We start from the raw sequence: 23201 nt of genomic DNA, 5'->3' as shown, positions 1-23201 counted from the left end.
GCGCGGAGCGGGGCCGGAGCTGCGGGCGCTCTCCGTGGTGCTGAAGCGCCGCCGCCCCGGGGCTCCGTCCGCCGACAGCAGCACCCAGGACTCCCCAGTGCTAACTTTTAATTATGTCAGCCCCGCGTTTCAAGCATTAAAATTAAACAGACGTCGAGCTGGCGAGGGGTGGGGGATTATATATTGCTTAGTTATCTCCTTGTTTTGCAGCTACTGGTCCTTGGGAGAAAGTTGAGTCTCGACCGGCTCAGGGTTCTTTTGCTTCTATTTAAAAAGCAGCGACTTGGAGCACTTCCCCGTGCTCCATTCCGCCTTCTCCCCCTCCTGTAATACGCTGAACTTGCAGGCTTCAAACTGCTGGGGAAAGTGAGTCTTGGAGCCAAAACAGCAATGCAGCCCCCTGACTAGAGCAAGGCCTGAGAGCACCATAATGAAGTTATTATTATTTTATTAGGGGTTCTTATGATAAAACACTATCTCACTCATCTCTTCCCAACGTCAGAGAAAAAGGAAAAGGAATAGCTGCCTCTGTGCAGAGGGATCCTACAGTACTGGCCCTGTGTGGATTTTAAAGCTCAAGAGGGGGAGACTGTCAGGAGAGATGCAGGCAGCACCTCTAGGTTATGACCTTCTTTTTTAAGGCGACTTGACCTAAAGCTTGTGCTGCTATTTTGTCAAGTGCAGTCAGATTCAGAGCATTGGTCTTTGATCTTGCATGGTGCTGTAAAAGCCATCTCAATTTGTAGTATACTTCACTGCTCAGAGATTTGGCTGGATGGTGAGCAAATGTCTGTTGTCAAACAAAGATATTCCTAAAAGTGTGTGTGTAGACATGTAAACATACAAAAAACACCTGAAGACAGCCTTCTACATCTGTTACTACTATGCTAAAATTATAAGTGAATGGATAAGATAGGATCAGATCAAATCAGATTTGTATCTCAAAATTAATTTTTGCCTTGCTTTGCTAAATTAATGCTTCACAGGATGGAAGCATACATAACTCCAGCTTGAATATACATTAGGGGAATTTCCACATCTATGCCTAATGTAAAAGACAGAGCAGGTGATATTTCTAAGGCTTATTAGTGTTTATTTAATGAGATCATATGTACAGAATCAACTTTCCAAAGACATCATCTCTTCAATATCACTATTTCTGCACCTGTATTGCCTGTATCCATCTCCTTTGCTCTGGTATGAATGTGCTGTCTTTAACTCCCATCAGATCTAAGAGAGCCTGTGTAGATTTGCTCGCCCTTCCTGCACAGAACATTACAATGTTTATAAAATATTAAATTTGTGTAGTCTGCCGGAGAAGCAATTGTTCCAAAATAAAATCAGCAGTCTAGACGAAACATAGACACCAGAACTTATCAACAGTTGTCTGACTTACATCTTCTGATGCATCTTGAGTGGGTCATAATACCAACTTTATTTTCAGTGGTGCATAAATTAATTACACGCATTTAATAACCAAAATATCATTATATTCCCCCTTTAATATCATAAAGGCTTTACGCCAGGGAAGCACTTAATGTGCAGGGGGCCATAACAGGCTATTATCCTTGTGTAATGCTATTACAGAACCAATTATGCGCCATTATACTTGCTTTTTTTGCAGTTTATGTGATTTGATCCAATCCCGCGTCCCTGACTTGAAAATTTCATCTGGGTACTTTAAAGTCTAATTTTCACCCGGGCTGAGGCAAGGGCCATCTCTCTCCGCTGAGCCTATGTCTCGGATGCATTTTAAAAGTAATTGCGAAGGGTCCCGCCGCATATCATTTGCAGACGGGAAGCGAGCATAAATCCAGAGACCCCTCGCTGCGAACAAAATCAAACTTTGCCGTGGTACGATCGCTTGGAAAGGCGAGGCGTGTGCAGAGCGGCCCCCCAAAACCCATCCGGCGGCAATTACCGGCAGCGCTCCGTGCGGCGGGGCCCCCCCGGCCCGCACCCCGGGGCACCCCGGGGCGGGGGGGGACACGCAGGGGGCTGCGAGCCCCGGAGCGCCAGCGCTCGGAAAATAATGGGATTGTGTTGCTGCCGTTCACATTCCTGGCGTTTGCTGAGAAATTACGGTTTTTTTCTTTTCATCCTCTCCACCCCCCCTGCTCTGCACACCACGTGGGCCATTTGTAGGGCCCAATAGACCTATCCAAGTTACTCACTGTAGACAGCGCTGGAAATAATCAGATTAAGGCCAATTATGCGTGAGATTATAAAGGCAAGTGCTGAGAGGCAGAGCATGCTGTAGACAGATATAAAGACATCTGGCCACTTCCAGAACTCCACAGAGCCCTTCTGTCTCTGCAGCCAACAACTCACAGCGCCTTATTCTAAAGCAAAACACCCCCAAACCTTACCGGTGATTTTTACTTCTGTTCGGTTTAGGTATGGATTACTATATTCATGTACCTTCTGGATTTTTTGTTTGGTTTTTTTCTGTTTTAAGTATGACTGCATATAAATTTGAGTTATTGCTTGGGTTTTTTTCCTTGCTGAGGACATTGGCTCCCAGTGTGTTGGATGCTTTAAAAAGAAGGCAGCTTTTAGGCTTTATTGCTGTTTCATTTTGGCAGAATAATTTAGATTTTCTTTTAAGCAGTTAGATCTTACCTACAAACATTTTTTTTTCTTTATGTAACTATTTGCTCCATAAAGGAATATTTGAGATAGATAGATAGATAGATAGATAGATAGATAGATAGATAGATAGATAGATGGATAGATATAGAGGTGGATGGATGGATGGATAGATATAGAGATGGATGAATAGATAGAAAAACAAGAGAGGCACAGTCTGCTATTCCTGGCAGAAAATAAAACCAAACCAACAAAGTTTTGCTGATTCTGATTACTGTAGCCTACCACGGAGTTTTCTGCCTTTGGCTTTTTTAATTCGTTGCACAGGGTCAGACGCTACTTTCTCTTTTTCCTCTGAGATGGGCTTTAGGGTTATCAATGGGTCTCTTCAGGTGTTTTCTTCTGGCTCTTCACCTATTCTATTCTTTCCCTCTGTGTGTTCAGATCTGCAGGAGGCACCTCGGCGGTGCGTCGCGGTGCCCGACGCGGGAGCCGGTGCGGGTCCGTCGGTGCGGGGGGTGCGCGGGAGCCCCGCGGGCTGGCCCCGGTGCCGGCCGCCGTCGGGCTCGCAGCTGCGAGCAGCGGGCGCCCGCACAGCCGCAGGGCCATGTTCTACTTCCACTGCCCGCCGCAGCTAGAGGGTGAGTGTTGTCGCACAGAGATGTGTAAGTACAAGAGCCGAACTTCGAGGTGTCTGTGGGCGGGGGGTGCGCTGGGGACCGAAGGAGAAACTGTGACCGAACTTGCGCCGCGACTGTCGCGTACAAATGCGTGCTGGGATAAGATGCAAATTGATAGGGAGGCAACTAAATAGCATCCTTTTCCTTAAGAAAATACAACCCTCTCCCCCTCCCCCCTCCTAGCTTTCCCCTCTTGTCACAGGAAGGAAAGAAGGATTGCATGACTTTTTTTTTTTTTTTCCTAATTTGATTCCTGCTGGAGAGGGCTTGGTTTTACACCCCCACCCCGTCATTTTGCCACCTGCCTCCCCTCTGTGGATAGCGATCCCGCAGTTGAGCCTCAGGCTAAGAGAGAGATGCTTTTCTCCCCTCCCAGCACAGATGTTGGTGTCATGGCTGTAATCGGGACACTTTCAGGACGTGGTCACGCCTCCTCCCTCCAGCCAAAGGGACCGCATAAATCTTTAATGCTATTTTGCAAACATTCTGTGGGAGGATGGGGAAAAATGAGGTACAACAGAAGGAAAAAGAACGGGGGAAAATAAATATTTGGGAGGATGATTTTTCTTTGTATTATTGGTTAGAGACTTTAAATTTTTATTATTGTTGTTGTTGTAGTCGATTTCCTTTCTAAAAATTGGCAGCCTTCAAGATTTCCCTGTGTCACCCCCGCAGACGCCCGGGCCCCTCTGCCCCGCTCCCTCCAGCGGCTGCTCGCAGTGCGCGGAGCGTCCCCGGGGCCGCGGCCGCGCAGCCCCAGCCCCCGGCGGGGCTGTCCCGCCGTGCCCGAGCGCTGCCGGCTCCCTGCGGCTGCACGGCGGGGAAAGCGACCCGGCCCCGTAAAATCCCCCGGGCAGGACACCCCGCTCCCTGCACGGGCATCACCCGGCGGGAAGGGGCTTTCCCTGCGGCCGCGCTGGCAGGAAGATGTGGTCCAGCGGTTTCATCCCACTTCGGAGAGGGTCAGCCCCTCTTTAAGCACGGCTTCCCAGGGCCAGCGGACCAAGCCGGTCTGTGCATCCCGGCTGGAATATTCACTCCCCAAAGTTTTCTCCGGGCGGGACAGGGGAGGCGGACTGGGCAGGACAGTGCGAGGGTCCCTCCGCCAGAGCCACCGAACTCTGAGGCGGCTTTGTTTGCTTGTTTTTGGCAGACAGCTTTGGAAACGTGTTCTTGTTTTTGTTTGTTTGTTTGTTTGTTTGCTTGCTGTACGTTTGTTTCTCCCGTGGCAGCGTGGGGCCGGTGCCTGTGTTTGGCAGCCCGAGGCTGGGAGCGGCCCCGCAGGCTGCCGCCTCTCCCGGCGCTGGCCGGGGCCGGCCCCTCGCTCTCCCGGCTTGGGCACCAGCGGGGCGGGGAGAAGGGGCGATCTGTCCTGCCAAAGAGTGAAAACAGCGTTGGGCATCACAAGTAAAAAATAAAAAATATGTACCTCCGTCCAAACCCCCCTATCCACCCATCACCAAACCAAAGAAGGGGGAACAGAAAAGCTCTGTTCGGCCAGCGCTTGGGCAGCGGGAGGCCCGATGCCGCAGGGAAGAGATCGCTTTCTGGAGGTCCCCGGGACAGTATTTTGTTCTCTGATGAGCCTCTCCCAGGCCCACACGGTGTGAGGTCTGTGCGAGGAGAGGGCTCGGAGCCGTGTTTATCTTCCAAACGATGCTGCAAGATGAGCGGTGACCTCCAGCCCACGTACCCCAGAGCACTCCAGGGGCAGCTCTGAAGTGGGGTCACAGGGACACTCAGCAACACTTCTGGGGGTTCTGGTGTTTTTCTGTTCTGTGAGGGTTTATTTTGGTTTGGTTTTGTTTGCTCGTCTGTGGGTTTTGGTTTGGAGTTCTTTTTGTTTTCTTTTTTTGGTTTGGAGTTAGTTTCTTTGGTTTTATTTTTTGCTTTGGTTTAAGTTTTGAATGGTTTTTTGGTCTGTTTTGTTTTGTTTGTGTTTTTTAGCGAACAGAAAGGGAGCGACACATTTCAACATGGGCTTGCACGGATGACGTGTGACGGGGGGGAACCACAGGGCCGGGGTCTGCTCCATGGGACGTGATTCACATCCTGGTGGCCCATCTGCCCTCTCCCGAACCCCGCTCTGGGGGCAAACCCCCGGTGCCTCCGTCGGGCCCTCGAAGGCCGCTCGGGGAATGGCAGGGCGGCCTCCCCAGCCCCGCTACCGACTCCCGGCCGTTCAGCCGTGGCCGAGCCTGCAGTGCTGGGCTGGCCCGAGCGCCGTGCCCACGTTCTCCTCCGGCAGGCAGGGCGAGCAGCCGGGGCCGGTCCGGCCGCTCCCGAGGGTGCGTGAAGAGGAGCCGCGCAGGGGCTTCAGCAGGCTCCCCCGGCAGACGGGCAGGGCCTTTGCCAGCTGCTGTCCACACGCCTATGCCAAAGCCTCGTCTCTTTATTCTTTTAAATACAAATGGCCCAAAAAATGTTAATTGCCGGGCCGGGGTGAGCTCCGGGTGGCAGAACCCTCCGGTGCCCGCGGCGCTGGGGCAGCGCTGCCCGCCGAGCGGCTCCGTGCCCGGCCCGGTGTCCCCGGGGCACTGCGGCCCTAACGCGGCTCTCGGCCCGCAGGCGCTGCCCCCTTCGGAGGTCACTCCGCCGGCGACTTCGACGACGGGTTCCTGCGAAGGAAGCAGCGCCGCAACCGCACCACCTTCACCTTGCAGCAGGTAGGAGCCCGCTTCCCTCTGCCCCCGGCCTCGGCACCCTCTGCCCCCTGCTTGCCTGCACCGCACTGGCTCCCTGCCTGCTCCCTGCCTGCTCCCTGCCCGCTCCCAGCCTCCTTCCCGCATGCCCTGTGCCATGCCAGCCCATCCTGCCTGCCCCGCTGCCTCGGTGGGCCCGTTTTCCTCATCCATGCCTGGCACACCCCCGTGGGGCGGCCGGAGCCTCACGGAACCTCTCATAGATCTCTGCTCTCCTTCCCTCCATCAGCTTGAGGCCCTGGAAGCCGTTTTTGCTCAAACCCACTACCCTGATGTGTTCACTCGAGAAGAGCTGGCTCTGAAAATCAACCTCACGGAGGCCAGGGTGCAGGTAAGCATCCTGGGGAATTACTTAACTCGGATATTCAAACTGGCAAACTTTTTTTAATTTTTTTTTTTTTTTTTTATTTGACATCATGACTGCAGAGTGCACATTTGGCCAAAGAACGCAAATGAAGACGATCTGTCATTTTCATGATGCACTTTAATAACATCAACATAATGTGGAATATTAGATTAGGTTGATTAATCGGTCATTCATAATTAACTAGTGATAATGTTCTACACTAATTTGTCTGCGTCTCCAAGGTACTAAATTACATCAATGCACATCCATTTCCTTGCTTTTGGAGGGGGGGCGTGGTGTAGAGAAAAGAGCTGAGACGTGATTCTCCAAAGCAACTATGACCACTGTCGAGCAGTGGGGTTAGTCAACTGCAGGGAGCCCAGCTGCCAGGAAGAAAGCTTCTGCACCTCTTCAACTTTTCTCCCTTTTGCCTTCTTTCTAAACACTTAATTTAGGCAGATAAAGAGCCTGCAGAGCAATTCCCACACCTTTAATATGATCCAATAAATACCATTGGCCATGATAACTCTGTCCACAGCCACACTTCTCCAGCCCTTCCTTTCTTCCTTCTCTTACCTTTTTCCTTAGTTTTTCTTTTCTTTTTTCCATGTTTGGTTTTCCATATCCAGTCCATATGTATGTGTACATGCTCTGCTAAGACAAGCAGTCCTGCAGTCGTCAGGGATGTATCCCTGTAACTCTTCAGGCATCCACAACAGAGTTGCAAACCATTTTTTGAACACGATTATGCATTCATTTTTATTTATGGGGCTTTTCTGCACGGTGTTCTATTTTTTTTTAAATTTAGGTGCTTGGGGTTAAGACTATGCAAAGATCTAATTGTAGGAAATATAATAGCTTGCCTTTTGTTCCCTAGGGTCATGTTAGTATCTCTTAAAACCCAATGGCTGAAGAGAGATAATGGAATTCACCACAGTAAATTGGGGATTGTAAACAAATTATTTCTCCTATAATCAGATTATGTGATCCTGATTATTAAATCTGAACATGAATCATTGGTCATATGCGGGCAAATTAAACTGATTATTATTTGGAAATGAAAATCTCCTTTTACCACTGCATTGTAGGTACTGGCTTAAAAAAATAATAAAAAATGCCATTTTGGCTATTGGTGCCTAAAGACTGAACTGCAAATTGAGATAAATGGGACAATTATTGAGCATTCAGAAGTGGAAGATCATAACTTCTTCCTGAAAGGTGCAAGGGTGAGATAGGGGTGGTGACAATTAGATTGCTGAGGACTGGTGTTTAGCCTTGTTGTTGGCTATTATGCAAACAGACAATAGATGCAAGCATTTGTTTAGCCTGCTTTCATGCAGGGACATGGGGAAACACAGAGGATGGGAGATATGTTTACATTATACCCCTTGCTCATTCAAATATGATTAATGTGCTATAAAGCAGAGTCTTAATCGAAGATGATGTTGTCAAACAATAACTAAATAGGGAAATAAACGACTTCATCATGCTCTTTCCTCAGAAGCAGGCGAACTGTCAGTGCAAAGTCATTAAAATATGATAATGAAAAATAGCTCAATTAAATATTGTTATAGCTGTGACCTTCATTCAATTAAGACACAAGAAAGTGTCTGCATTTTGCTTTGCATTTAACTGCTCTAAATTTAGAATATAGATAAAATCATTATTCAATGTTTGCTGATACATGCAATTAAAAGGCAGCTAACTAAAATGGAATTGGAGAAGGAGAAGAATAATAATAACAACAATCTCGCCTATACTTGAATTCATGTATTAAAATGTGGATTTCCTGACCTCCAGAGAGGCTTGGCATTTGCCACCTCAAACATAGTACTTTCAGCATACCAGCTCCTACGTTAATAGAAAAAAAAAGTTTTTAGACTAATAGTCAGAAAAAAAATCAAGAATATGAATACTTGTTTTGCATATGGGAAAAGAAAAAGGTTTGGAAATTGGTGTTCTATTCTGAATTCATAATGTGGCCTGAGGTGGGGGCAGTAGCATGACAACATTATTAAACTGCAGGATGATGTTCCAAAATTAATACCTATCTGCTTTTGAGTCTTCTGAAAGCAGACTGGCCATGAGAGGAAGAACAGCCAGTATCAGCCCTCTCCAGAAAATGGGCTGGATAAGATGGCCAGATCCACACCTTTTCACTTCTGACCTCTCTGATTCTAGCAGCAGCTGATTTAAAGACTTATATATGTTTTCATCGGAGTGCTTAGATATGTATTTAACCCTAAATTTTTGTTGTGACTTTTGAATGTCTTTAGACATTTCTGGCCTGCTTTCCAGATGCAGAAATATTACAGATACAAATGCCATCCTAAGACTCAACTAGAATAGCAATGGGGATACAAAATAAGAGGAAGATTTAGCCAAGCTAGTAAATGACAGATTTCACTAGAGTAACAATTTACAATCTCCTTGCTTCACATTTGGCTAAACATGGTTTTCACCTAGGATTGCTCTCCTGCTCCAGGTGTGGTTCCAAAATCGAAGGGCTAAATGGAGAAAAACAGAGAGGGGTGCTTCTGACCAAGAGGGCTCTAAGGAAACCATGGCTGAGGTGGCACCTCCTGCGAGGAATTTAAATTCCCCTTCTCCAACAGACCAAACCAGGAATAAAAAAGAGGGTCTGGAGATCCAGCAGAGGTAAGAGTAATACATGATATCATCTGCCTACCTGTATATGGGGCAAGAATGCTTCCTATGTGTGTACATGCATTCAGATTTGCTGCTATGCCTTGACCTAGAGGTATCATCTTTAGAAAATGAGGTGTTTCTTGTGCAATCCACTGTTCCCTGTGGAGAAGCTGAGGAGCTGGTGGCTGTGGGAGACTGATGTTGTCCAGCCTGGGTCACATCTAGTTGTGTGCTGAGACACCAATGTGTTTGAGTGCATGCACAAATGGAATCAGCTGGTCCTGGTTTTGTAAGGAATTTGTCTTCTTTTCTCCATCAGTCTGAGCCGAGCAGTGGGTCCTGCAGGACCTTTCTTCCCTTCCTGCCTGCCGGGGACTCTTCTCAACACAGCCACCTATGCACAAGCTTTATCCCATGTCGCCTCTCTAAAAGGTAAATTACTTTACTTTACTTGGGAGTAAGCTCAAAGAGCATCCCTTTCAAGCTAAGTGGCATGGTCCCACTGCCCTCTGTGAGGAAACCTTTGGGAAATGGCAGACCCCTCTTTCTCTTTAGATTGGCAGTATTTGCACTGACCAGTGCTGCACATACCAAAGTGAGTCTCCTGTTGTAGCATCATTTGTGGCAAAACTCCTTCATTTTACTCTGACAGCTACTTTTTATGAGGTCAGGTTTTCTCTGAAGGAGTAAGACAGGGAGGGTTTGCTCCTTTAGAGTTTTTGTTGCATATGCTTTTTTTTTTAAGACTTAAATTTATTCTAATAAATTAGTTATATACATCCTTTTGCATTATGTAGTACCTGGCACCGTTACTGATGCCTCATCCGCTCTTTGCATGTGGTTTCCTTTGCAGTGCATCTCTGCACAATCCAGACCTTTCTCTTCTTGGACAGTAGGTTCCCTTTGAGAACTTGAATAAAGCATGTTCCTGGGGACGGGGGAGGATACAAAGTAATTCCCCATTACCTGGGACCCCAGCTTCAGGAAGGGTACATCCCGTGTCTGTGTACTTTCGGTTTCCAGCAGCAGTATGCAACTTTTAAAAATAAATCACCTACTCATCCATTAGCTGTTCTTAGTCTAACAATTTATAAGACTAAGAGTGTAAGCAGGATGAATTCAATTTATAGATTTATAGGATGCAAAGCCTCATAGCAGTGCCAAGCACAAAGAGGCACATACATTTACTCTGTGTCCCAATGTGCTACAAGAACTTGTGAGGAAAGTTTCTCAGTAAAGACCCACTCTACTATAAAGAAAAATGTCCTCTAACACATCTCACTGTGTTCTCTGGCATACCTCATGCTCTTTGTATTTCCAGTTAAATCAGCACTGCCAAGGTATATTCCTGGAGAAAATATCTGAAACTATTGAGTTCTGTGTTAAGTCCAGTGCCCTGCCCCCTGCACCCCCTTCCCTCCTGTCTTTCAAAAAAAGCTGAAGCCAGACACACCACACAGTTACTGCTCTTTTAGTAGGTGTGGGACCTGGAATTTTGAATCAAGAAAGGACACACAGGTGTCCTAAATAAGCCCTAAAACCTAAAGGCTTATTGTCACCTGTAGGTGGGCAGCAGCTACTTAGAGTGTCTGAGTCTTCTTGATCTCTGCCCAGTGAAGTCTGGGCTACAAATTTTGACTTTTTCCATTGGGAAGCCTCTCTGGAGTAGATAAGATGAAGTTTTTCAGGCAAAAAAATTGTTCATTAATAACTGTAATCCCAGACAGGTTGAAAAGTGTGGAAATAGGGTTGTGTTCATTGAATAATTTTGATGACAGTAAAGGGGGCTTTTTCCTTAAAGTTTACATTCAAACATTTTCAAATTAAATGTATCAATATGTGTTCTCACTGGTTTCATGTTTAAATTACCCAAATGAACAAAGTCAAGCAAAATGAAATAAAAAACATTTTAAAATTGTTGTGAGGGGTTGCTATTTTTAGCTGGTTGGGTTTTTTGTTGGTTTGGGGTTGGATTTTTGTTGTTGTTGTTGTTGTTGTTTTTGTTTGTTTATTTTTAGTTTTATTTATTTGGAAGACTTCCTGTTACTCTTTTCTTTGATTTTACAGCTTAGCCAATAAATTGAGAAACTAATAATTTGCTCTTTTTTGCTTGATTGAAGATTTACAGCCTAGGGGCAGAAAAAGTTCTATTCCTGAATCTTTTGTAGGTATTAAATAGTCAGTTGCCCAGATTAAGAGGCAATGTCCCTGAAAAAACTGTCCCAAATGTAAACAGAGATTTTTTTATTTATACAATTTGTATAGGAATGGTCAGGTATCAGATGCCTGCATATTGTCTTGGTGAATGTTGTCAGTTAGACATGCAGTTCATTCCTGAAATGTCTGCTTTGTATTTCTTGCCTGGCACTAGAAATCTCCAGGTACGTGCAAGGGATAAAGTAGCATATTTTGATTTTATGAAATGCAGATACAGATTTGCACATCTGTGTATGCACCTACCAGGAGCTGTGTGTGCCTGTCAGGGTATTGTTATCCTGGCAAGGGACTGGTAGTCTGAGCTGCTGCTTTGAGGGGAGCTCTTCTTCTTCTGCTGCTATGTCTTAGTAATGTCAAATTCTGGCTTTGGGGTTAAGGGGGAAGAACTTACCATTATATGAGGGACCAAATCTGATATTTACAAGCAGAGAATAATTGTAACATTGTGGCATTGATATGTGGAGTATTGTGTCCTCCTTCCATGGCCCATCTCCACAAGTTCCTCTTTCCCCATTTCTTCAAGAGTAATTCCCTTGGGCTGGGGTAAAGCTGTGCACAGCAGTCACTGAGTTTTGGTCCTGTTAACTGGTGACCAGGGCAATCTCTAGATCTTCTGAGTGGACCAAAGGTATCACAGGCCTAATGCACAGTTTGCTTTTCTTTACTATGGAAACTGCAGGTAAATGATGTTTCATCTAAACCAGTGCATTTGAGAGCACAACCAAACTCACGTGTCAGTCTGAAGGAAAAGATAATGGTTGTGAGAAGGAAGGAAAGGACAGGGGAGACACAGTGTTCACAGAACCTTAATGTGACTGTCTTTGTCATATGCTTGCTTCAGTTTGTTCAAATCTCTTTTGATTTCCATTTGAGACAGGAGCTGTGTGCATGTGGGCAATTGTATATGTCCTTATACACCTTAATTAAGGGACCTAAGCCTCTCCCTTGAAAATCTAGTTGCATTTTGCTGCAGAAATGATGCCAGAACCTTGTAACAGTCAGTCTGGAGGCATAGGACTTTATGTCACACAAATCCCATCAAACTCAGCACAGGGCATAAAGCTATGAGCTGCTTGTTTTTTGGATTGCTTGGATAAGGGAAAACCCAGCAAGTAGAAAGGTTTCCCAAAATTTTGCAAGTTTTATTGAAGAGTGAAATAATTGAGAGGTCTTCCCAGTATTTGTCTTGTGGCATCCATGCTTTGAAACCACCAAGAATTCTCTGTGCTTTTGAAAGCAAAATATTTGCTCCAGAATCGAAAACATTATTCCACTATGAAAAGATGCATGGTCCTGCTTTCTTCTATGCAAGTGTCAAACAAAATGCAGCTCCTCTATGTGGATCTTGTAAACAGATATATATTCCCACCACTGGAGAACAACCCTGGCCAGTAAAGGGAGTCACATTCTTCAGTACAGCCATAAGAGCTGCCTGCAAAAAAAAAATGAGCACTCTCAGCATATCAGGTTCTACTAGGAAGTGTAGGTTGTTTTCTTACTCTTTTGAGGAGACAAGATGCCTTTTGTTGGACTTGTGAGACAACACTTTGCTGGTGTTGGTGAATAATAGTTGACTGATGCTTTAGAAGGAGACAAAATCAATACAGTGAATAACCAGTGATGATAGTGATGTAAGTAATTAATAATTATTTTATGCTCTCAGGGACCATTTTCATTCTGTCATCTGAGAGTTCTTCATCTTTAGTATAAAAACCCAATACCTCTCTTTCTCTTTCTCTGGCTTTGCTTGGCTCAGACCCAGGTCTCCAGAGCTACATAAAGTGCTTAGGCCACAGGATTCTGGGATCTAATTTGTAATATAAGGATGTAATAGCTGAGGGTCAAGTTGGTCTACAAGAAATAGGAAATCTTAAGACAGCTGAGTCTAGGGCAGAGACCAAGACTGCAGCTTTGATTTTGGAAAGACTGTGAAGTCCTCATTAGGCTTGCCTCATGTGGCTCTGGACCCCCCATGTGCCATTTCTAGGATATGGGGATACTGTTGGAGCATGAGACCAGGTCTGCTCTGATGGATGAGAAGAAAGCTATTTTCCCTAAGGACTATGCCTCATGAACTCTGCTGTCTCTGAAACCGAGATTTTTTTTTTTTTCCATAAAAGTGAGGATATTGGCACCACAAGATGTTCTGTTAATAAAATGGGATGGCTATACTATGCAAAGAAAGCTGTTATTCAGAATATAGACTTTTTCCAGAGAAGAATATTGTCACTGGACAGTTTTTCTCTGTTTCTGTCAAATATTCTCTATTCAATAATACAACAGACCTTTTTCTGTCTCCTGTCTCTCTGAAGTTTAGCACATTGGAGGCTGTACTCAATAGCAAACATCTGTTAACCACTGTATCATCTCCCTTTGTACTATTCTGTCAGGAAATACAATTACTCATTTGAAAAAGTAGCATGTCATAATTTCTGGGGTATACACTATTTCCTACTTCAGGGGTTTAGTACCTCACCACTGGCCATAATGAGGAAAAAGGTTGACTCGCAGAGATGAAATTTCTGATGTTCATTACTCTCTGAAATTGCCCTGATTTGACAACTATGCTACTTCACTGTGGTGACTTCGACAGTTCCATGATCTTCTAAGATGAAACACTTACTGTAAGCCAGGCATCTGCAGTCCATTTAGTAGATTTAATTGCAGACCTCAAAGATGAAGGGAAAATACTTGTTTTATTTATGGGCTGTATAACTATAGAGTCATCTGGAGAAGCTAGTGTTCTGTGCAGAGAGAGACCTCAAAGTACCTTCTTAATGGATGACAGCATGAATGCAATTCATTAATGCAGAAGATGTTATTAATGGGTGTAAACAAGAATCTCCGTTTTTCAGCGGATGTGTTCTACCATTCTGGTGGCTGAGGCCAAGAGTGTGTCTGTTACGTTCCGCTGAAATTTCCCCAGACCCATGATGAGTGAAGTGTATGAGGAGAGAAATAATTACACTTGCCAGGGAATTACTTTCATAATTCACCCACAGCTCTTCTCTGTGCAAGTTATAGCTCAGTTGGTTTTCACGGCACCCCCACACCACTGAGAGAGAAGCACAATTGTATTATGCACATCCAAATGGGTATTGCAGGCCACTGTTGATTAGGCTCTTTTATGGTTTGCTGCTACTGTGGTTGCTGTTCATATTAGGGAGGCTTAATTGCAGTATCCAGGGAAAAAACCCTAAAACATAACTAGAACTGCCCGTCCATTACATTTCAATTGCTATTATGGAATGATGGAGGGAATTTGCTCAGTTCCGTTGGGCAATTCCCATTGCCGAGGCTATGAAAGAAATGTTCAAGGACCTAACTCACCCTTGAACTCGTGTTTGCTGAACTGAAGCTCCCCTGTTTACTGTAAGACTGGGGAATGAGAATAAAACTCTTGGAGTCTTTTATTTTCAGTGTCATTCTTGATTATGGATTTACTGACTTTTCTGATGTAACACAGCCAATATATTAAGTGGGTTTGCTTGGCATTTTTCTTAGTTAATCTGCTACTCTGACTTCAGAGATTCTAAAACATTTCTTTAGTTTGCTGCAGATGCACACACATTAAGAAAATTATTTTGATTCCCATATCACAGGTCCCCAGCTCTAGCACTGCCCTACCTCACAGGTAGAGACTTTTAGTCTTTTTCAGTAGGAAATACACAGGTACTTGGAGCCCTAAGAGAGGTAGGAAATAGGTGCTGTCTCCCAGCTTTTTAGCTTTTTTTTTTTTTTTTTTTTGGAGAGTACTATTGGCACAAATAAAGGAGGATGAAATCCTCCAGTTCCAGTGTTGAGTTATTTCGACAAAAAGGCTCCTGATGATGGAACATCTGAGCCAGATCATCAGCTCTTTGTTGTTTCTGCTGGGCATAGAGGGGTAACAGCCAAGGAGATGTGAAATTATAACATTTGTATTCTGCTGTCACCTCTGAAGTGCTCTTCCAGCCTCTGGGCAGCACAGGATACCTTTCACATTTAACCAGCTTCTCAACAGAAGGAGAAGCCATCTAGTATAATTCCAGCAGCCTTGAGGCTACCCCAAATTAAACTGGGACCATCTGATGCTTCTCCATTTCAGAACTGAGTTCATGCTTTTCTTATTCTGAGCTTCCTGATTCAGAGCTCAAGAAGATTTGGATAAAGCCACTTTTATGTTTCCTACTTTTGACTTAGGCTTTAATTGACAGAATGTAGCTGTCATCTGGGAAGTGCAAGAGGGAGCTCCCATTGACTCAGCTCCCACTGGTAATCAACACTACAAACTTGAGATTGTTGTTGACCTTCCAATCCTTATGAAAGGGATTAGAGCTGAAGAAAACGAATGTGACTACCATGAGAAGATAACAATAATTAAATCAAACATAATATTTTCTCTGAAAATTAAACATCATGCATTGAGATATGAGGATTTTAAATGGGATTTTTTCTCTCCTTCCCTCCATGTCAGGTTGTAATTCAGCTGTCCATATCAAATGCTGATATGCACAAATAATGAAAGAGGAAAGGAATGTGGAGTTTGCCTTTTGGAAAGACTACCTATTAAATTCTTTAAGCCCTTGACTTGAAACACCAAATGCATATTTAAAAATTTATATTGATGTTTATGTATCAGCATGTGCCCCACTCCTATCACTCTCTTCCCACCTTAAACTGAACCATAGAACTGCACAAAAGAGTTCACAATGAAAAGTGTAGATCAAATATTGTTACAATTTAAATGTGATGTTGGCAGAGACAAGACAAAACTAATTTAATTTTTCCTGTCAGTCTCTGTAGTAGATCAATTAAACTGCCAAGTGGATCAAATATTTCAGACTGTATTTATTACATTAAGTATTTATGTTCAGGCTGGGCATTTAAAGTATGATCTCATATAGGAATAGAAGGAGGTTCAGATCAATCCAGCAGAATTTGCCGTAAGTTAATGGAAATCTAATTGTGTATTTTAATTTTGTGTACAGAAGGCAGTAAGTTCCTGAAAGAAAGCAAACAGTACCCTGTCCATATTGCAGCAACTTGATACAAATCATGATAAACTAATCTCAGATTGCCATAGATGTTGGTGGGGGCTGCATCAAGATCTAGGGCTGATGGCTGAACCCTCACTGATTTTGATGGGAGCTGGATGCCTGAAGTCCTCTGAAGATTTGAAATAAGTAGGAACAATTCCTTCCTTTCCCACTGTGGGGTCAGGGCTACTGCAATAAGATTTACAAACTACTGCTGCCTGCTATATATGGATGCCTGTGTCTTGGCCACTGTCACTTTTCTGGAGATTGTGGGTTGACTGATGGGAAGGTGGAGACCTTGGACTCCTGGGTGTCCCATTGTTGGCCTTGGCTTTGTGCTGGCAATGTGCGCTACATTTCACTGGACTTATTACCTGCAGATTCAGATGATTGTAAGGTAGAGTCAACCTTCTTTATAACATACATTAAAAAGGAGCAGAGCTAAATCCTTTTCTCCTCTATTCCAGCTGGACCCTGGAGAAAATGATGCTTTTTACTTTACTTTTTTTTTTCATGTGTGAGCTGTTTGCAAGTATTTTAACCTCAGTGGAAATGAAAGGAACGGTTTATGGGTGAATTATTGCTAGAGATAGCTTTGTTTCCACCACAAGTAACTGCACCCTCAGGTTGCAGAGCCACTAGGTAATATCAGGGCAAATTATTAAGCAAAGATCTTAGGCTGGTACTGAATACTGATAAATATTTTATTCCCTTAACAATGGAATGAAAATTATTCTTAGGGAATGGAGCTGATTCCTGCTTTTTTGAAAAGGGGAAGACTCCTTTCCACTTCTCCCCACCTCCCACTAAGCAATGTCTGTGCCCAGTCCTGCATTAGGCACTGCAGGCCAGCCCTCCCCTCAGCCTGGGAGCTGAACAGCTGTGTTTGAAAGCCTCATTCACTTTGTGTTAGAAAGCAGCAGTGCAGAGGCAGGTGATGCTCCTGCAGGCCTCCCAGCTCCCCCATCTCTGAGCAGAGTCTGAAGATAGTGGGGCTTGGTGCAAAAAACCTACTGCAAACTGCAGGGACTCTGAAGGGCCTCTCCTCCCTCTTGTTAAAACAGTGGCTGTGATTCAACAGGGCAAAAAGTTACTTTATGAGTGTGGCTGGTGGTGGCAAAAACTGTAAGTTGTGTTACTGAGTAGATTTTATTATAAACTCTCCTTCTGACCCGCTCAAAACAGCCACAGAATTCAAGACTGAGCTTCCTCAAGCTAAAAGCAAAAGAAGCAGAGGATTTTAGTCAAGTGCTGAAACTTGCTTGTGCTTAAATGCCTGGACACATGGAAATGTTGGTCTGCTGATCATATGCTTTATCAGAGAAGTATTACAAGAGAAAAGGGTTCTTTCCATTTATATTAATAAGCTGTCTTTTGTAGATGCCTTTTTTTGAAATGCAAGGAATACTTTTTCCCGAATGTTGCTGGCAACCACAAATCTCTGACAATTGCTGTGGAGAGGTCTTGCCAACATCTTAAAAACAAACAACTGTCTGCCTTCATTCCTGGCAGATGGGTGCTGACCCGTTGCTACCAAGAACAGAAGTGTAAAACTCTGGAGGTTATTAGTTCCATCACTTAGTCATGAGCCATTTAACTCAAACATTAACTGCAGAAATTAAAGCAAGTCCTTGGCTTGGAGAGATCGGGGAAGATACTGCATCGTGTCAGGATGTGTGGGTGCCAGTAGTTGGCTGGGCTGTTTCTTGTTGAAAGGTAGCATATCAGCAAAAGACAGGCTTCTATCAGGGGTGTACATGAGGATGTAGAGCTGGTGTGGCCTCTAAGACCCCTGGAAACATGGTGACTAATGGTGTCTGGTTTTTACCAAAGAGTAAATACAAGAAGTAGCTCAGCCATCCCACCCTGCCTCCCCATCCTACTCCTCTGTCACATTCTCCAACATTCAATAAATGCCTCTAAGCTGAGTACCAGTGTGGGTTTTTGGATGGACTGCATGTCCTGCCCAGTGATCAACCTACACTTCCAGATGTGCTTGTTTGGGAACTGGCCCAAGCTCCAGCATTATCAAGGAGAAACCAGGGGAAGAGCCTCAGGAAAGCAGCTGGTGGAGTGAGGACTGCCTCTGTCAGTGGGTTGCAGGAAGGTTTTGGCTTCAAGAGAGAGTAATCACTTCATACGTGCTGCAGTGCTTTCTTGCCTGCTTGGAACAGCCACGTGTCTCAAATGACAGGGTAGAAATGCTCTGGCCCATCTCTCCTGATGGGACTCTAAAGCTGTATCACAGCAGCAGCTTTAGGTAGTTTTGCTCACTTCTGAGGCCGTTCTCTTTGAGGTGTCTCCGTGAAGCAGCACAGACACTGAATGGGTAAAGGTAGAATGGACTCTTGCAGGTAGATGGTGCCAGTAGTTGGCAGGGGCTTGGCCAAGGGAAAGAGTCTCATTTTACAGTGAGATAGGAGAAGGTCATCATAATGAATGGAATATTTTCACCTTTCTCTCTGCTGTAATCTTTCAGGCAAAGATGAGTGACAGAACCCCTACACTCACTCACCAAATGCTGCTGCCTACATTGATCAGGCTCAGTGTGAAGGTGGAGGGCAGGAGACACCTCCAGCATGGGGCTGATGGCAGCCACAGAACAGCAGCTTGATATGAGAGGAGGGACTGAGCTAAGCCTTGCTTATGAGGAAATCTCATGTGTGATCTGAACTTCACTGCTCACTTCTGTCTCTACTTCCCTCTTGCACTCTGTTGTCACCCTGAATGACTCACAGTGTAAGATCCTTCTCACAGAAGGATCAGCAGAACAGGATATGGGTTTTCTAGCCCTAGTGATCCAGAGGACACCTGTGTACCCACTAAAGATCAACTCCATCTCTGTCCTCTTCAGACTGACCATGGAGGGAAACAGATGTTTTCCATGACCTTCCCCAGCAGTGACTGTGCTTCTCTCCTTCCTCCCCAGGGAGCCCTCTGTGCTCGTGCTGTGTTCCAGACCCCATGGGCCTGTCCTTCCTGCCCACCTACGGCTGCCAGAGCAACCGCACGGCCAGCGTGGCGGCGCTGCGCATGAAGGCGCGCGAGCACTCGGAGGCCGTGCTGCAGTCTGCCAACCTGCTGCCCGCTGCCAGCAGCAGCCCCACGCCCCCCGCCAAGCCCGGCCCCGAGGGCAGCCAGGACAAGCAGCCCCCTGCAGCCAAGGAGCACATGGGAGGCGAGAAGAGCGTATGAGAGCGGAGTTCTGCCGCCCGTGCCCTGCCGCGGGGTGAACTGCAGTGTGGCCGTGCCCAGTGGGACGTCCATGGGGCCACCAGGGACCCGCACAGCTGAGCGGCCTCTTTGGCTGCCTTTCATGCACCCTTGCTTTTCTTGTGTCGCTGTAGGTTCATTTCCCTGATTTATCAGCACTATCTATGTTTGGAAACTTTGGTGAAACTGTTTTTATTCCCCCTTGCCCCATACATCCTGAAAAGACACTGAAAAGATCCTGGCTTGCTCCTGCACATCTCAACTTCCCATCCTGTGTGAAATGGATGGTTGGAAGCAGCAATCACTTCCAGATGTGAGTTCTGGGGGCAAGAGATGCACCCAGGCACCAGTTACTCCACCGCTCACAACAGAGGGGAAGGAATATCCAGGTATATCCCAATTTGGCCTGCTATTTTCTGAAGGCATTTGACTTCAACCAAACCTATCCCAGGCAACCTAGGTGTAAGAGAAGCAGAAAATAGAACAAAAATCTTCATAATTTTTCTTCTTTTTTCTTTTCTCTGAAAGTGAAACTTCTCATGCATAGATTACTGGAAAATTGCTGAGATGAGTTTACTTGTGACTAAAATCCTTGCACTAGCCTCTGTGTGAACATTAGTGAATTACTCTTGCCATTCGCTGCATTTGACATGAAAAGCACACGACTTCAGAGTGGCACTCACAGCTTCAAACAGTAATACTGGTATTTAATGGAGAGTGAATTGTCTCTAGATCTGCACAAAGCTGGGGGTATTTTGACATCACTGTCTTGGAAAAAGAGACTGGAAGACAAAAATAATCCGTCATTGCAAGACTGCAGATATGTTTTTCCATGTTTTATGTTTAATAAGGAGGAAATAAAGCTCAGAAGGATATTCCTTTATGCCATCCAAATTTACACTATTCCATTTACTGAAAACTTCTTGTAATGAATCTAGATATGAAAAGATACTAATTATTATAGATTGGGAACAGTGCAAAGGAGAACTTGATGCCTTATTAAATTTAGTCTTATCTCTCACCCAAACCTCCCCAAAGCAAAGCATACTTAGATCGAAAGAGCAGTCATTTTAATCTCACTTTTTTTCCATGGGAACTGCATATGAGGATTTAAACTTAGGGACATGAACTTGACTTTTCCAGGTGCCATTTGCAGCTTCCTTAGGTTTGTCCACAGGTGTCCCTGGAGAACAGGCTGAAACCGCTTTTCTGAGATTTTCATCAAGTAACATGGAGGCTAGTGGAAGGATTCCTGTCACCCCTGATCCTGCACATTTTGCTGTGGACCTCCTGAAATGTGCTAACGCATGCCTTTACACAGGGTTTGTTTGGCTGTTCACAGCATCCAGGTTTGGGGATGTGCTTGGAAAGGCATTCCTGAATAAAGTTGGCATCAGAATTTTGTCTCCTCCATCTAAGTGATTTCAGCTCATGAATTTCACAGAACCTGGGAGTTCTCTGGGGCTCACAGGACCCTGTCATACCACCTGGTGCACACCTTCCTTTCCATGAGGCATGGTTTGATGTCAGCACCCACTCAAAGGGTGGGAGCCCTGGTGTTCCTGGGGTCAGTTGGCAGCACCCAGCACCATCACTGTGGATGTTCCAAGGGTACCAGGCACCCCCAGAGTGGAGTCTGTGTCTTCTGGGCATGAGCCAGCAGAGAGGGCATTGCCAGGTCTGTCCTTCAGTCAGAGAACAATAAAAAGTCAGGCAGGGCCCACATGCATCAAATGGAGTAATTTTATTTTACTTCTGCCACATAGTGTGTTTCTTTTGGGGATTCTTATCTGCCCTAATGCAGGGAGGGGAACATACAGTAGCCTGTGGTCTGCTTTTGTACTTCATCTTCAGGAGCTGCTCTGCTGAACTGGGGGTGGAAGTTATGGCTGAGCTTAACAGCAGCAATGCTTCCACCACAATAACAGGGATCACTGTGTGCTTTGTTGTGGGGTGTGGTTGGAGGATAGAGGATCACTGTTTTCTTAGTGATATTCCCAATCATAATTTTTTTTTCTCCCTCCTAAAAAAAAGACTAAAAAAAATATTCCAGTCCAAAGAGGCAGGCCCAACTTTGTTTCAACATAATTACCTTGCATTCAGTTGAACTTCAGCCCTTCTGTACACTAACTCTTCAATCTAATTGTTTGATTAAACTCGTATTTCCTCCAGAAAGGTACATAAATAAGTGAATTGTTGAGCAAATTAAGAATACTTAACAGCATTGCATCTGAAAAGTAGTTACGCTGATTAAATTTTCTGTCCTTGAGGATTTTCAGGAAATTACTTTTGATCGTCAATAACACAATTAAGTAAACTACACGCACATTAGCATGAATAATTGATAAGAAATTATGTATTACCACGAAGCACTGATTTAATAATTCATGATGCGACACTCTAGTGACTGTGCAAAACTGGATAACATCGACAAGTCTGCCTGATGTTGCTGGAAATGCTGCAAATACAAACAAGTCCACAGTTTTGTTGTACAATAAAGGAAAGTATCTGATGCATGCTGTAGTTTCTGTTTGTTTAATACTTGAATAAATTTAGAAAGAAGACCCTGAAAAGCTCCTGTGCTGTTTTCATTCGGATCAATTTCTCTGTGCAAGCACCTTTCACATTGATGACTGCCCAGTTCTGCTCAGACCACAGTAGTGTTGCAGAGTGAGGGAGGCTCTCCCATGCACAGCTGGAACCTGCTGTGTGTCAGAACTTGCAAAATTAGGGGGCTCAAAGCTTTACAAACCCTCCTGCTAAGGAGCAAAACAGCATTAGACCCCCTTAAGCCCGAGCTCTTCAGTGTCTGATGTGTTTGTGATTATAATTATTCAGTAAGATTTTGTGGGTGATTGCTCCAAGCCAAAAATGAGGCTGATTTGTATGTTTTGAGTGCACACAACATTGTGTGAAACCGTAGACCAACTCTTACAATTCTTGCAGTTTGCCGAGGGGAGGTGGATGAATATTCATGTTCTCAGCATATTGGAGCAACGAGGGCATGGTGAGCCATCTCTTCCTCTAAGCCTTTGATCTGAGACCTGGCTGCTGAGGCCAGCGCATCCCAAGGGAGCTTGCTTGAAGTCACTCAGCAATAGCACAAGGGCAAGAGCAAAACTCCAGAGATCTGTGTCTCAGACATGCTTGTTTCCAGCCACCAGACTCTGCTCCCTCCCAGATGGACTGCCCACTGCAGATGAGCCACCTGCCTACTTTCTGCGCTGTCATATATCAGGGCTATGCCACTTAAACCACTCTAATGACCATTTCAGTAGCTCTGATTAAGTCTGGCATTTAAAAGTTTATAACTCAGCTATAAAAAGTCACTCAGGCTGAACCCCAGCCTGAGAGGCCCAAGCCCAAGGGGATGATTTACATGAGAGCTATTCCAAAACTAGCCTGCATGGTATTTCTTTGGTTATGTGAAGGAAAATTGGAAGCCAAAGGTTTAAGGGATGGATGTAAGATAAATATGTTTTGTTTGACAGCTCACTGCATTGTCACTGGATCCTATGAAATAATTTTCTCTGAATTTCTGTACTAGCATGAGGCATGCGTAGCACGGACAGTTACCGTGACAACATTTCTCATTTGGGTTTGGCAAAGGGTCTCCAGTCCTGAGCTCCTTTCTCAAGAAATCACAGACAGCCACAATGCCCAGGCTTCTCCTCATCCCCTACCTTCCCTGCATCCTCATTCATGGCTCTGTGGAAAGCCCATGGTCCTTGCCTCCAGCCCTGGTGCTGACTCTCCACCTGTGCCACAACCATGCTGCAGTTCCTGC

The 23201-nt window shown here is 45.0% G+C and overlaps 1 protein-coding gene across 1 annotated transcript; it reads left to right on the top strand.

The window, feature by feature from the left end:
- The first annotated feature begins 3196 nt into the window (after positions 1-3196).
- Positions 3197-19396, top strand: DRGX (dorsal root ganglia homeobox). The gene is made up of 6 exons (XM_036386115.1): positions 3197-3230; positions 5838-5935; positions 6201-6302; positions 8803-8975; positions 9286-9398; positions 19131-19396. The coding sequence occupies exons 1-6, from the start codon at positions 3197-3199 to the stop codon at positions 19394-19396; spliced, it is 786 nt and encodes a 261-aa protein (XP_036242008.1).
- Positions 19397-23201: the final 3805 nt, after the last annotated feature.

This window comes from Molothrus ater, chromosome 8 (assembly GCF_012460135.2).
Source record: "Molothrus ater isolate BHLD 08-10-18 breed brown headed cowbird chromosome 8, BPBGC_Mater_1.1, whole genome shotgun sequence".
Classification (NCBI taxonomy): Eukaryota; Metazoa; Chordata; class Aves; order Passeriformes; family Icteridae; genus Molothrus; species Molothrus ater.
Note: the sequence above shows the minus strand (reverse complement) of the source record. Positions and strands in the feature narration are given on the sequence as shown.